Source organism: Sceloporus occidentalis, unplaced genomic scaffold (assembly GCF_023333645.1).
Source record: "Sceloporus occidentalis isolate IW3139 unplaced genomic scaffold, rSceOcc1.0.p SCAF_3, whole genome shotgun sequence".
In the NCBI taxonomy this organism is placed as follows: Eukaryota; Metazoa; Chordata; class Lepidosauria; order Squamata; family Phrynosomatidae; genus Sceloporus; species Sceloporus occidentalis.
In genome coordinates this window covers 205,794,586-205,810,022 of record NW_028316983.1, presented here as the reverse complement: position 1 = coordinate 205,810,022, position 15,437 = coordinate 205,794,586, and the positions used below count along the sequence as shown (strand labels likewise).

General features: G+C 41.8%; 1 protein-coding gene across 1 annotated transcript; it reads right to left on the bottom strand.

Moving 5' to 3' along the window:
* Positions 1 to 8,098: 8,098 nt before the first annotated feature.
* Positions 8,099 to 10,600, bottom strand: LOC149317399 (uncharacterized). Its single transcript, XM_089518374.1, has 3 exons — positions 9,765 to 10,600; positions 8,980 to 9,088; positions 8,099 to 8,103 (listed from the first exon to the last, which is right to left on the bottom strand). The coding sequence occupies exons 1-3, from the start codon at positions 10,428 to 10,430 to the stop codon at positions 8,099 to 8,101; spliced, it is 780 nt and encodes a 259-aa protein (XP_089374500.1). The 5' UTR covers positions 10,431 to 10,600.
* Positions 10,601 to 15,437: the final 4,837 nt, after the last annotated feature.

Sequence of the window (15,437 nt, the reverse complement as noted above, 5' to 3'; positions counted from 1 at the left end):
AGCATATTGCAATGTGTCTAGACATATTTATCTCTGGAGTTGTGTAAGTGACCCATCTCTGTTGTGTGTATGCACAATACACCATGATATCCGGGGGCTGGGGTTTAAAGGACATCTGGGGTCCGCGGATGCAGCGACACCGAGGGCTGCACAAGGAAAAGGGGGGAAATTTTCTGAGCGGGGGGGGGGGGGAACCTGGAGGTTTCTCAGTTTTTTGTCTTTTTAAAACCTCTGTCGGGCTCTGAGGATTTGGGGCTGGCCTCCCTGCGTGCTTATGACAGATTGGGCTTTTTCCAGCTCGGCTTTGGGGCTTCTCCTCCCCCTAAAGATGATTGACAGAGGAAAGGGAGCCATTTAGGGGCAAATTTAGACTGGGGGTTGGTTGTTCGGGGTCACATGTGCGGAGGCAAGGAGACTATTGGATGGCCGGGTTTTGGGTATTGAAGCCATGGAGGCCATAATGGATGAGGGGTGCTGGAATGCTGGGAAATATATGCAAAGTAGCTTTAAATTTTGGACAAAACGAGCTCATAACAGCAAAAGGAGCGGGTTGTGGGCAGCAGGACAAACGGTATAGGATCGACCATATAGAAAGAGATGTCATAGAGCAAGGAACGGCGATACTCGCCATGACACGAAAGACAGTGGAAATGTGTGGGGTCTATGGTGCTCTTGATGCCAAATTGCTCAGTCGTGGCTCCTGTCATGGGAGCTCGACATGCCGCTGTATGCTGTTATCCTTGTGGGTGACACAGAAAAGAAAGGAGTCGCCTGCAGCGGGCAGAATTCTGGAGCAGCATTAAAGCATCTCATGAGATGCCTTAATGGGCTGCCAGAAGACCGCTGGCCAATATGATCCTGTTCTGATACTGTGTGACCTACAAGGATGACAGTATATTTCGGCCTGCACAAAGAGGCGGGGAACTTCCCCGCCTCACATTCTGGTAAAAGAAAAGAAATAGAAAAAAAACCCTTCCCTCCCCAGTGTCCCCTGAAGGTCTCTTCCATTTTGGGAGAAAGGGTGGGGGCCATGTAGAAATGCATGCAAGGCAGAGTTTCACACACTATAGACATCCATGGAGGGTGTACCGGGGATTGGCAGCATGCTGGCTAATATGCAAATGGATCTTGTTCTTTGAAAAGCAGGAGCAGCCCAAGGAAGAGTGTTAACTAAGCCAAAATTACATCTGAGGAAGTGGGTTTATGTGTAATGCTGACCATGGTTTTCATTGCTGGCTGGTAAAATTATTTTCAAAGAACTGTTCTCCCTCCAGCATTTTAAAAAAGGGATCATTTCTGGATTTCAGGAATTATGTTCTTTTTCATCTGTAATCTGTTATGCATTTGAGAAATTATTTCATATTCAGAATTTAACTAATATTAGAATTTGTTTATAGTACTGCACAATTTGCCACTCAAAACTTACCATTGCTGATGGATCATTAAGCAACCATGTATATCAATACTCTCTGCCTGCATATTATTATTATTATTACTGTTAAGCTTTATTTGCCAAGTGCTGAAAGTTTACACAGCAATGTATTTCCATTGCTTTTAATTGGGATGATTTTTCTTTTGTAGAACATTTCTACTTGCATGTATAAAATAACATGTATGGCCACTCTACCATGCATTTTGGATTGTTTGAATGAAGACACTTCTTGGTCACAAAGTACATGTAAAGGCTGTCAAACAGAAGCGGTATGATGTGGGCTAACTTTACAGGGGCCAACTGGTAAATGTCATACCAGCATCTACCTTGACTGTTTGGAATGCTAGCTTTTCACAGCTAAGCGAATTTGATATCTGGATAAAGGTTGTTATGTTACCTCTATCTTTATGAAACTATGTACCTTTGATGCTCTTGGCAGTGTGTATTTCCTGTACTTGGTGGCATGGTATTCAAGAAATTATCAATCTGCCAGTCTGAACAGCTATTTTTATATAGAAGTAAAGGACACTACTGTTAAGCATGGCAACAGATGTGAGTTATTAATTACAAACTGCATTTATTACACTGCGACGCAATACAACAAAACAATCTTCTCAATCTGTAATAACAAACAAATGATTACCCAGAAATTGGGGGATCATACTTGTTAAAAATAAAGTCTGGTTCCCTTGGAACAACATATATGTACCATATCCAACTTTGGATGCAAGTCAAAAAAAGGTTTTATAAAAAAAACAGAAATACCCTTTTAAAAAAAAGGACAATCATAACTTCGTTATCATCGATCGATGCATGTTATTGGACATCTAAATAACAGCCATCTTATTTTAACAGTACAGTACTGTGTCCAACCTCTAAACTTGTATTCAATAACAATGCAGTAATAAAAACATGTGTGAATACATTTAAGTGGTGGATGTTTGCTGCAGATGCAATTCAATTATATTCTCGATTTTCTTTAATCTTCCATTCATTTTCTGTAGTACTCCCACAATTTTCCTATTGATATTTTCCTGGGTTTTCAAGGAAGATTGCACTGTAGAGACAAAAGATATATACAAATAGCTTTTAATAAGACAGTTTATTGCAATGTATTCTCTGTTTAACACAATATGTTCATATATTTCTTTTTATTTACTGTCTTGAAAGTAAAGTTTTCGTGATATTCAGTTATCCGGTATATAGATGTAAGTTATTAATATAAACCTTAATCCTTATATGACCACCACTCATTTTTGAAAAAGACAATGCATATTTATTTAAATTCACCTGACTGTTGAAGTTCAGTTATGTAGCTGGGTACAAGAGTTTGGGGTTCTGGCAAGATGTCTCTTGCCGAAAGGATTCCCGATGGTCCTGACTGGATTCCACTAGAGCAAGGTTCATCTATAGTATCTGCATGTTGATCCATATAAAAAAATTAAAGAGATAACTAGATCAGAAATTGTGCATTGATCATAGTAAGAATACTCTAGGAAAACTGCAGGTCGATAATACAACTAAAAATGTAGGACATTAAAATGTCTCCATCTTTTTGCAGTTAGAAAAAGTAAGAAAACAGAGTGGCAATGCTGTTGTCTAATAAATTTATCCTCCATATGTACACCCATCTATCCCTTCCTATGTTGGAAAAGTATGGCGGCCTCAGGGCTGGTAGTCCATTTTAGTGTTGTTTTCTTTTGGAAACTAATAAGGGAAGTAGCCTAAGATGTTATTGATATAGTGACTGTCTTTAGCAACTGTTCCTTATGGCTACAACACTGGAGGAATTCCATGGCATACTATGCAACAATGAGCCCTTACTTGTAAAGCTACAAACTTACCCGCGGGATTTTTTTCCTGGGAGCCATGGTTCCCCGCCATAAGCCACAGCTCTTTCATTAGGGGGAAAAAGGGTGGTTGTTTTTCTTTGGGGGGTGATGGCCCAAAACTATTCAGACTGCCCAAAAATTTATCACGCGTCATTTTGAACTTCATGAATACCTCTTCGGCGGTGCGGTTGTAGCCATGCATTTTTAATTGCTCTGCTACCTCTCTATGCACAGGAAGAATTGGTATAGAACGGGACCTCATGAGCGTCTTTAATTTTCCGCTCCCCCTAACAAATCTCAGGAGCAGATCAATCTCCTTATTTACCCATTTGGAACCCTTACTACGCGCCATCACTGCTTCCCAATAACTTCGGCCACTCCGAAATGTCCAGCGGGAAGAGGGATTTGCAACGTCATCACTGTGCAGGGATTCTTGGCGCCAAAACTAGACTTGCGCCCTCTAGTGCTTTTACTGCAGTGCCGGGAGTTGGGAGTGCAGAGAGCCAGCATCAGCAGCTAAGTGCTAACGCAGAAGTTTATTTCACAACCTCTATAATTAAATTGCAGACAGTATTATTTTATACTTTCTGTAATTAGGAAAGCCATGGATAGCCATGCAGTGACCGAAAGCAGTGCCTCCGCACAAGCAAGGGGGAGGGTGTGGAGTGCCAATGAAGTTTTGGCCTTATTGGAAATATGGAAAGAACAAAAATTGCAGACCAAATTAAAAAAGAATTACAGAAATTTGGATACATTTAAGGTTGTATCTGATGAAATGGCAAAGAGAAACCATGGAGATTATCGCACTGCGTTCTGAGAACGTTCCTATCATCACGTGATGAGAACTTTCCTGGAACAGATATTACTGCATTAGTAAACTAGAACGTGATCAGACCGTGATCAGAACTGCATTTTACCGCACAGCGATTCCTGAAACCGTTCCGAGAACATATTCCACCAAGGCCGCCTCCGTCTCCTGATTGGCTGAAAGAATGACAGGCAGGGAGGCAGGAAAGCAAGCAGGCGAGCGACTGCAGTGAGGGAAGGGGGGTGTGTGAGAGAGAGAGGGGGGAAAGGAGGAGGGAGGGAAGGGAGGGAAGAAGGAGGGATCGGGAGGAAGGCAGGGAGAAAGAGAAATGAGGAGAGATGAGCCTTGCCAGTTACATCCCAAATCTCCTTTGCAAGGCTGGGAAGAAGGAGGAGCTCCATGCAGGTCTCTTCAAGCCGAAGAAAAGCAAGTTGCCAGGGAGGGGACTGGGCCAAGGGCAGAGCCCCGGCAGCCATAGCAGCTCTTTAAACCGGTTAGAAAAGAAGAGTCCTCTGCTGTCATCCCAATTCCCCTTTTTGGCTGCTTGTCACCCTTTTGCCTCCTCTGTGTGTGCGCATGTAATGTGTGCCTTCATAGAATCATAGAAACATAGAGTTGGAAGAGACCACAAGGGCCATCCAGTCCAACCCCATTCTGCCATGCAGGAAATCACAATCAAAGCATCCCCAACAGATGGCCATCCAGCCTCTGCTTAAAGACCTCCAAGGAAGGAGACTCCACTACACTCTGAGGAAAGAGTGTGTTCCACTGTCGAACAACCCTTACTCTCAGGAAGTTCCTCCTAATATTGAAGTGGGATCTCTTTTCCTGGAGCTTGCATCCATTGCTCCGGGTCCTAGTCTCTGGAGCAGCAGAAAACAAGCTTGCTCCCTCATCAATGTGACATCCCTTCAAATATTTAAACAGGGCTATCATATCACCTCTTAATCTTCTCTTCTCCAGGCTAAACATCCCCAGCTCCCTAAGTCGTTCCTTGTAGGGCATGGTTTCCAGACCTTTCACCATTTTAGTCGCCCTCCTTTGGACACGCTCCTTTTTGAATTGTGGTGCCCAGAACTGGACACAATATTCCAGGTGGGGCCTGTGAGCTTCCCTCCCCGCTTTAATTCTTGTCTGGCTCTTTGCTATGGAATTCTGGGAGTTGTTTGCTTGCTTTTGTGTGTTGCTCCAAACAGAGGAGCTTTTGTGGGTTCCTTCCTGGAGGGAAGGAGGAGAAGGTCCTGGGCATTCCTGCCATCCTTGCCTCCTGCAGGCTGCCAGCACAGGAGCCCCGCTGGACATGACACTAGAGGCCCCCCGCAGAAGCAGCCAGACCCTCTCCCTCTTGATCTCTGCTCTGGCCCCCCTGTTTCCCTCTCTCTTTCTCTCTCTTTCCCTTCTTTCCTCTTCTCTCACTTGTCCCAACTTTCCTCCCTTCCCTCCCTCCTTCTTTCCCCCCTCACACACACACAGCTTCCCTCACTGCAGTCGCTCGCCTGCCTGCCTCCCTCCCTGCCTGTCATTCTTTCAGCCAATCAGGAGACGGAGGAATGCGAGAACGGATTTGAGAACACATAAGAATACCGCACACACCTCTGTTGGAACGTTCTCATCCCGTTCCAGCTCTCTGGGAACACATTCATATCTGTACCCTCCTGGAACACATTTGGAACGCATTTAAGCGTTCTGAGAACCCGATTGGAACACATACTGTGCGGTATACTCAAATGCGTTCCGTTCTCATCACGTGATGAGAACGGTCTCAGAACGCAGTGCGATAAACTCCCATGTCAGATCTGCCGAGGAATGCAGAAGCAAATCCAAAAAATTGAGATTTGAGTACAGAAAGGTTGTGAAACACAATCAGAGAAGTGGAAGCAACCCTATTACATGTCCCTTTTATAGGGAACTAGAGGAAATCTTTCATGGGGATGTTAGCATCACCCCTAATAGGTTATCCCGAAGTCTTGATTTTGAAAGGGAGGGTGAAACCACAAATGTGACACAAGAAACCGCATCCACCTCCATGGCAAACACAGGCGAAGGAAGCACCCAAGAGACAACTACCAGACAAGACAGTGATGAAGGCAAGTTGCCCATCTGTAATGCCTGAAGATTTCTGCTATGTGCGTGACAACATTATTTTGTTAAAATAACAAAGGCTTTACTCTTTTTTTCCCCTTGAATTTTTCAGATTCTGATGACACTTGTCTCGATGACACAGTCATTACGATACCTTTCACAATTTTGGAAAGTGGACCTACGCAAATAGCAGGTAGTCATATATAAATTTATGTCAATTTCTGGATCTCTGTTTTCTTAATAAATATTGTGAACCTGTATATGTGTTCAAAAGAAATAACGTTGGTGTTTAATGCTCCACTTTGAAGGTGCGACTGGAGAACAATTGGGTGACTTGGAAAGACGTGCAGATGATACAAGCGGTACAAGCAATGGTAGGTAGCATCTGCTTTTCTAAGAAAATTCCTTGTCTACAACCCTTTACATGATGCTACCATAAGAAATAAATTTCCTTCCTGTGGGCTTAATTTATTTTCACTAATTTTTAAATTTCAGTACGTAACGATCCAGAGGACGAACCACCCAATGTATTGCTGTCTCCTGGAACAAGACTGCGTTCGAACAGGAACAGGAATCGTCGCGCCAGAAGAGGAGAACATATTGCGCGCAGTATAATGCAGAGTGCAAGTCGAGAGGCCCAACTTACCCGGAGAACACAGGAACGGTTCATGGAAATTGTACACGACAGCATGAAAGACTGTAGGAGGACAGAAATGGAACTTGTAAATATTATGGAGGAAGATGTAAGGAGAAGTGCACAGGACAGACAGAGAATGTTGCAGTACATGGAGACCATGACTGAACTGTACCGGAGGAAAGTAGATCATGAATGTTCACTTCCAACGGGGCAACATGATACTATCGCCCAAGGAACTATGCACACATCATTCAGGGCATCTCCGTGTGATATTCCTCCTTCAACACCAGGCCCAGCTGTCTTTACAGATTTCCAGGAGCAGCCATCCACATCGTATTTTGGTGGGAAACGTCAAGGGAACAATTCCCCTGAACTCTTTGATGAACTTCCTCCTGCTTATGCTCCTGATGGTTGTCCTGTCACTCCTAGCAGTGAAATTAGACATGATGATGACAACACAGTAGAGAACATCAACAGGGATGTTCAGAATGTTGTTGCAGTCACTGTTCCCCCAGAAAATGAAGGCTGTATTGGAACCGTGCAATGTGTGAACAATGCAGGAACATCTTCCTTGCAAGGCGCAGTTGCACCTGTTCCAAACCAAGATAAACCATGCAGTTCTCGTACTGGGAGGATAATCAAGAAAAAAAAATATTTTCCCCATAAGGGAAACATATAGGGAAAAGGTTCTGTTTTGAAACCTCAGATATGTTTCAGCATTCTATGTTTACCCTGTTACGTGCCCTTTGTGACCGATAAAGAGGGACTTAAACCATTTCTCCTTGAACCACATTAAAATTTCATTTTCATGTTAAGGAAAACTTTTGTATGTCACCATGTGCATATGGATATGTTCTCACCTAATGTATATACAGTGTATATAAATGCATGCTTTGTTGACATAATGGAAAACAAGCCACCAGACGGTTTTTTTCCAAAAGAAAAAGGATATTTAATCGTGTTTTAAAATGTTAAGTTATATTGTTGATAAAATACACCTGTGTTCTCAGAAATTGGTCTACCGTCCTTAATATACCTAAACATTTCCACAACAATAGCAACATTATTCAGCAATGGTTTCTAGAACAGCCTTCCTTTTGGTTTTCAAGTTTGGTATTATCCTTAATGTCTTCACAGTGTAACATTGCAATGGTAGAAAACATGATGTATTAATATAAATGTAATATAAACAAGCCATTTTTACACCATTGTTTTCCTATATTCCCAAAAAAGGATATTTGAAACATCAATATAGCAATTGTATAACACTTCAAAATAGATTTCCAAAATTTGGGTAAACCATGAAGCTAATCTATAACAGTCGGGTGTTTATACCCCACAATAATATATACACCACTAGCAGAACCTGATTGGAAAAAAAAAAGTTAAAAGAAAAAAGAATCTAAACAACCGTGATTCAACATTGCCGTCTGGTAAAGTTATTCACATGTTGTACATGACATGTTGTCAAACACATGTATATCAACATTTATAGATTGATACAAAGGTAAACCAAGAAGAAACGTTTTGATCAGATCAATGCTGTTGCCATAACTGAGGTGATGTTATGAAACATCAAATAATGTCAGTTTCTGGTGTTAACGACCCAAAATAATGTTAGTTACTGCAGATCTAACAGTTTGACCCTCTTTTTTGTGATTTGTAGAGTGTCCTCTGATGTTATTCGCTAAAGCGGGGAGGACAATTTTCGCAGGTGGCTCTACATCGGGATCAAGCACTTCTCCCCTCGTCTCACAAATATTGTGCAGTATGGCACATGCTGTGACAACAGAGATAAAATTTTCCTCTTTCACAGTTAGTCTACCAGACAGACACCCCCACCTAGATTTCAATCGCGAAAAAGACCTCTCCACCACGCATCTTGCCTTGCAATGGGCGGTGTTATAAGCAAGTTTGTCAGGTGTTAATTCTCCACGATATGGTGTCATGAGCCATTTCCTGATTGGGTAGGCACCATCCCCTATAATCAGTGGTGGAATGGCTACATCGTGGACATGAAGGGTGGGATTTCCGGGCACAAAACAGCCTTCATCCATCACTTGACAGATAGCGGAATTGGTAAATATGTGGCTGTCATGTGATCTCCCACAATTCCCTACTTCAATGTCAATAAACCTCCCACAGTGATCTGTAGTTGCTTGCAGAACAATTGAAAATCCCTGCTTGCGGTTGATGTATTCCTCTCTGCGTCCCAGCGGTGGGCAAACAGAAATATGAGTGCCATCAGTAGCTCCTATGCAGTGTGGGAATCCGAGTCTCTGAAATCCATCCATAATCTGAAAAAAGGCAAAGGTATAATAAATTTGGGATATCAAAAAGGTGGGTTAACATATTTCATATCAGATGATGCATTATTATTATTATTATTTGGTATATGAAACTGGGATCAAAGAGACAAAAGCATAAAAAGGACAATAGAAATTATTATGGTTTATATATATACCTAGAACACACTGAAGGGGAATCCAGATGTTACTTGTTCACATATCAACTCTTACAAATATATCAAGATACATTTTTTCAGAATTGCAAACCACAACAGCACAGCTGGATAAGAGAGAAGCCAGCAGCAGAGATGCACCTCCGAAGTGCATGCTCCAAGCCCAGGACCACCCCCCCCAGCACAGCTGGATAAGAGAGAAGCCAGCAGCAGAGATGCACCTCCGAAGTGCATGCTCCAAGCCCAGGACCACCCCCCCAGCACAGCTGGATAAGAGAGAAGCCAGCAGCAGAGATGCACCTTTTAAATCCATGCCCCAAGCCCAGGACCATTAACCCACCCCCATAATTGCAAAGGTAATTTAAAGCCTTTCTTTTTTTCCCACACAAGGAAAAGGCAGAATGTAAACATATCTTAATGGTATTACATAAGCAAAACCTATATATCTTTAGATATGCATTTATGCATTTGCACCCAGAAGTCTTAGGTTTAAAAGTAATATTGATACACACCGTGTGGTAGTTTCCAAGCTGGATAGTTTTCCTCAGCAGCAGCTTCTCCATGGCAAGGCACACCTCGATGGCGATTTCTGCAGCTGTGGATGCTCCAACCTCAAAACGGGAAGCCACCTTCCTATACATCAGAGGGCTTGAGAGCCACCAAATAGTCAGGGCCACTCTCTTCTCCACCGGGATGGGACTCCGGAATACAGACTCCCCACGCTCCAGCTCTGGTCTCAAGATGCTGGCCAGATCAAAAAGGGTTTCTTTAGACATGCGGAAGTTAGAAACCCACATGTCGTTATCCCATCGCTGGAGGACTTCGTCACTCCACCAGTTGGTCCGCTCCCGGGGTTGCTGCCACCAACGTGGGATGCGAGGCCAGGTCGCCATCCATGCCAGACAACTGGATATATCTAGATTGCCGCTGGCAGCCATAACTGCAATCTTACTCAGAGCAGCCCTCCGGCGCGAAATGAGGACAAGTGATTTAGCAATGCGACTCCTTCTTCTCCTTCTTCGCTCTTCTTCTTTCTCTACCATGCTCACAAGATCAAAAAATGCTTTCTCCGACGCCATCTTTACACCCCACAAGGAAGTCACCGGACGACTTCCGGTTAAAAACAACCACCGAGTGGCGACGTCATTGGTACACCGCCCCCAAGATCTAATACGCATGCGCTATAGCAAACCGTTCTGAGAACGGTTTCAAGAAAGGAATCGCAGTGCGGTAAACTGCCGTTCTGATCACGTTCTCATCACGTTTTGATTGCTAATGCGGTAATATCCGTTCCAGGAACGTTCTCATCACGTGATGATATGGAACGTTCTCAGAACGCAGTGCGATAATCTCCATAGATTGAGAAGAACTGCTCTAGAGAGCCAATTGTCATCCAGATGTACATAGGGAGCATAGATGTATACATTGAAAGGCCTAGTGTATCAGTATATGTTAGTAGTCCTGCCTGGAACTGAAAGGGCTACAAACAACCATGCAGTCATTCATAAGGCATGGATCCATGACCCAGACCTGCTGTGGGGACAAGTCTGTAGGCACTTAGTGGCCTTTAGTTCTTCAACTCTACAAAATCTGTTAAAATTACTTATCATCAAAAGCAGCCCATCACTGAAAAGGATGAAGATGGATCCTGCAGGATGAGACTAGTAGAACTTTCCAAAAGGGGTGTCACTAGAAGGTATGGTGTTGCAGGTTCCATTGGGTGACACCTTAGGGATGACCCCTGGACAAGGCCTCCACCTGCTGCAATAATCTGGCTAAAAATTTAACATGGCTGGAATTATTTTATTTTTCCTTCTGAATCCATTCTGGCTGGTTGAACAAATTTGAAACTGACTCCTTAGAACTTACCCCCTTAATATCCCTGTTCATATACAAGGAAGGCTATTGTTGGACTTTCCATACCCAGCACTTGAATATTCATTAGACACACAAATTTGATGTGAGCTTTTGTAATCAAAGCATCTTGTGAAAGTTGTGTGTGTGTTGCGCCCTACTAGGTTCAAGGAGTTCTGCAAGACTAGAGTGTAGGGGCATGATGATTGTCTAGGAAGATCCTCTCCACCATATTCCATAAGAATGACTTGCCCCTCCTTTTGCTGTTTTTTATAAAACTTAGGAGAACCAGGGATTGCGTGTTGTTGCTGTGGGCCTTCAAGTCATTTCTGGCTTAAGGCAACTCTAAGGCAAGCCTATCATGGGATTTCCTTGGCAAGATTTGATCAGATTTGCCATTACCCTGCTCTGAGGCTGAGAGAGTGTGACTTGTCCAAGATCACTCGAGGTTTCCATGGATGAGTGGGGATTCAAACCCTGATCTCCACAGTCTTAGTCCAACACCCAAACCACTACACTTGGGGTCTCTAAACCTGGGGATAGGTGGGCCAAAAGGCTTCTCTGGAAATTTAAATTTAATTTAATTATATATTTTTAACTTTGGTGCAGGTTTTTTATGTCAGTACTATTGCCATTACATTCAGTGATGTGTGGGAATTATGATTTATGAATAACATTAGTATAAAAACATTACTAAGGATTCTATATGGACTGGTATGGGAGCAGATCCATGGGAGGTGGCATGGTGAGTTACTGCACTGAGTGACACCAATCCTAGCAACACCATTGCTTTCCAATACATTTCCTGACGCAGCATCTCAGCTATTGTTGGATGTTTTAGTGTAGCCTGGCCCAAAGGACAGAGATAAATTACACATAGCAAATCTAGGGGTTTGGCCACCGCTCTGGAGCAATTTAAGGTGAATCTCTCACCTGGTCTATCTCCCCTTACTCCTATCATCTATTATCTTTCACTTACAACTCCCCATCCTACTATAGAACTTGAAGGTAACATAATTTAATATGCCACTCACTGTTTGGGGAGGTAAGGAAATGATCCTGTTATATGATCTAAACCAAATGGCAGAGATGGCTGACCTCCAAATGGTATTAGTAACTCCAGCTGTAGCTTTTCTTGACAAGACTATGGATTTATAGTTAAGTTGTTAGGGGCCAGACTCCTCCTGAAGAAGTGGTCTAAAGCTTTATGTCACACTCCAGAGGCCTACATTCTAGGTTGTACTAACTCATATTACCTGATCCTACTGGCATCTGTTTCAGTTTGGGGAAATGATTTAAAGGGAACATTTGGAGGCAAAAGCTGTGCATGAGGAATGGGCTTATCTTGTTCATTTGGCAATTCACAAAAATATCGAAGAAATGCAATATAAAATTATACAGTGTTGTTATGAGACAATGGTAAATTCTACAAGTGCGTGCAACAGGTTTCCGGAATATTCTTAAAACATGATGTACAATTAAGTCTCAGGGTTGTTGTTGTTTTCTTCTCATGACATTTTTCTCTCTGTAGTAACTCTGGTCTGATCTGGTTTGGGTCCCTATGGCTACATCTATACTGCAGAAATAATGCAGTTTGACACCACTTTAACTGCCATATCTCAATGCTATGGAATTGTGGGATTTGTAGTTTTGTGAGATATTCAGCCTTCTCTGTCAGAGAGCTCTGGTGCCACAACAAATTACAAATCCCAGAATTCCATGCCACTGAGCCATGGGAGTTAAAGTCATGTCAAACTGGATTATTTTTGCAGATGCGGCCTGTGACCAGATACAGTGTATACCTCACAACCTATAACTGAACAGAGCCTGAGAACAAGGGAAAGGAGGTGGTGCAGCAGCTACCAATGGAGTGAGGAAGGAAGGTTTCACTGAGGAAGGAAGGTCTTGCTGGGTGAGGAAGGGAGTGAGCCACACTAAGAGAAAGGCACCACTGAAAAAGCATGTGCAAGGACTCTTTCCCTGGAGTGTGCAATATACTGTATATGAAGGAAGGTGCTGAACCAAACATAGCAGGAACTGAAGGAGTCTTCAAGATATAAATAAATTTTATTATTATTATTATTATTATTATTATTATGATTCAAGCACACAAGGGGTTTAAAACATGTTCCTATAATTTTGGGCTGTTGAATCAGCTGTCGGACAGAACTGTGTGCCTCACCAGTGCTCTGGTGCCGCAATAAACTACAGTTCCCAGAATTCTATAGTAGTGAGCCATAGCAATTAAAGTGGTTTCAAACAAGATTATTTATGCAGTGTGGATGCATATTCTATGATATTCTATGCATATTCTATGATATATTCTATGCATATTCTCTTGAACAGGGAGTAAATTGTTGTTTATCCCCAGCCATATTTCAGAGCATCAAACAACAAAATATAATAGCTCTACTTTTGCAGTCATTTCTTGTTTGACTTTCCAAAGCAAAGTATTATCATGTGTTTAAGTACTTCCCCCAAAGTACATATGTTTTCCATGTTTACTGGATGTTTGTATCCAGCTTACTACATACTACATTGTGGTCAGGAAAGAAGGTAGTGCCTTCTTTGCATCTGTCTTTCCATACCTTCATTCACCACACACAGAAATAAGGTATATCCAAAGAGCAATAATGAATTTGGCAAGGCTTTATTACAGCACTAAATCTCATCCAATGGTACACTTAATTCCAAAGGGACACAGATGTAACCTAGGTGGGATGCAGGGTTTTAAATGTTAAAAGAATACACTCTTCTTCAATCCCCATATCCTTCACGAAGTGTAACAAGATCTCCTACTAGCCCTATCTGGAATGGATTAGTCATCTGTGACTTTTTGGTGTGCTGGTAGTAACTTTGCACATATACACAAGATATGAAAAACAGAGAAGTGCTGTAATTTCTAAACTTTCCTTCTGCTCTTCATAGAATAAAACTAGAGTTTGGAGAGACTCATTGTACCTGATGTTGACTGTAACCCTGTATGTTATGCAGATATCATTTTTCTGAGAAAGGAAACTGACTATTTCAGTGGGGAATTTTTCTTCCCACAGTTTCTCTTTGCACAGAGAGCACAGGAAGCTGTATGCACAAGAATTATAGAGTTCCAACAGTCTGTATGGTCAGCAGCCATATTGGCTGGGAGATTCTGGGAACTACAGTCTGAAAAGTAACATTTCCAAACTATGCCAAGTTATCTGGAAACTTGTTCTAAAGAATTTGTATAGGGGTGTGTGTGGAGAAGTACAGAGGTAATAAATCCTAAATAGAGCACCAGCCATCAGTCTTAGAGTTTATCAGAGGACTGTTACTGTTAGACCTTGGATACAAGGCAGCACAAGGCACGTAAGGGCTGCTACTGAGGGCTCCCAATCTCCTATCCAAGAACTAACCATCTACTGAACTTTAGGACAGTTGGTTTGTCATGTACAGTCAGGGCATGCTCTACAGCTATATTTAATTTTATATTTCTCCTTGGGAATTGAAATTAAAACTGACTACATGAGGGTTTTTTAAAGGAATCTAATAGCTTCCATACACCATCTGAAAGAAGATTAGTCATATTTGGCAAAACATTTTCATTTATTGGCAACTATGGCCAGAGAAATGCTTCACCACTATTCCTCCTCTGTGATGTCTCTCCAGGTGTCTATCAAAGTTCCCTTTTGTATTTACTTTGCTTTTGTGCTTTAGATGAGGTGAGATGCTAGAGACATTTCAAATTAGGCACTCATTATCCATTTGAAGATGGCATATGAGTGTCCTTATAAAGAAAGCATATGCACCCATTAAAAAGCTATTTACAACACAATAGACATTGAATGATTATATTCTTCAGTATTTTCAAGCCTGTTTTCAGGATAAGTTACAGGTGTATTTTAAAAAATATGCATTTAAAAATAAACATTTTGGAACTAATCATTTCCAAAGCTACAGAAATGGCTGTGATTTAATAGAATCATATAGCACTACATTGTGCATAACACTGAAATGACTTGTTCTCATAAACTCTTTCACTTAAAATTAGGGCTGTAGTTTTTAATCAGTGAAGATTAATGGATTTTTAAAACAATAAAAATAAAAACATGTTTATGATTATTCAAGCAGCATTCAACCTGGTGCTTCTTGTCTGGTTTTGATTATATTTTTATACAAAATTCTCCACTGAAAAATTAATTCCAACTAATTAGAGATAGATTTTTTTTTATTGTGGGGCACTGGGAAAGAGCTACATGTTACACAGATGGTTCTGGAAAGTGTGTGACAATAACTGTTGCAGAAAAATTTGACACACTAAAGCAGACAAATTAGGTGGATAATGAAATGGAACT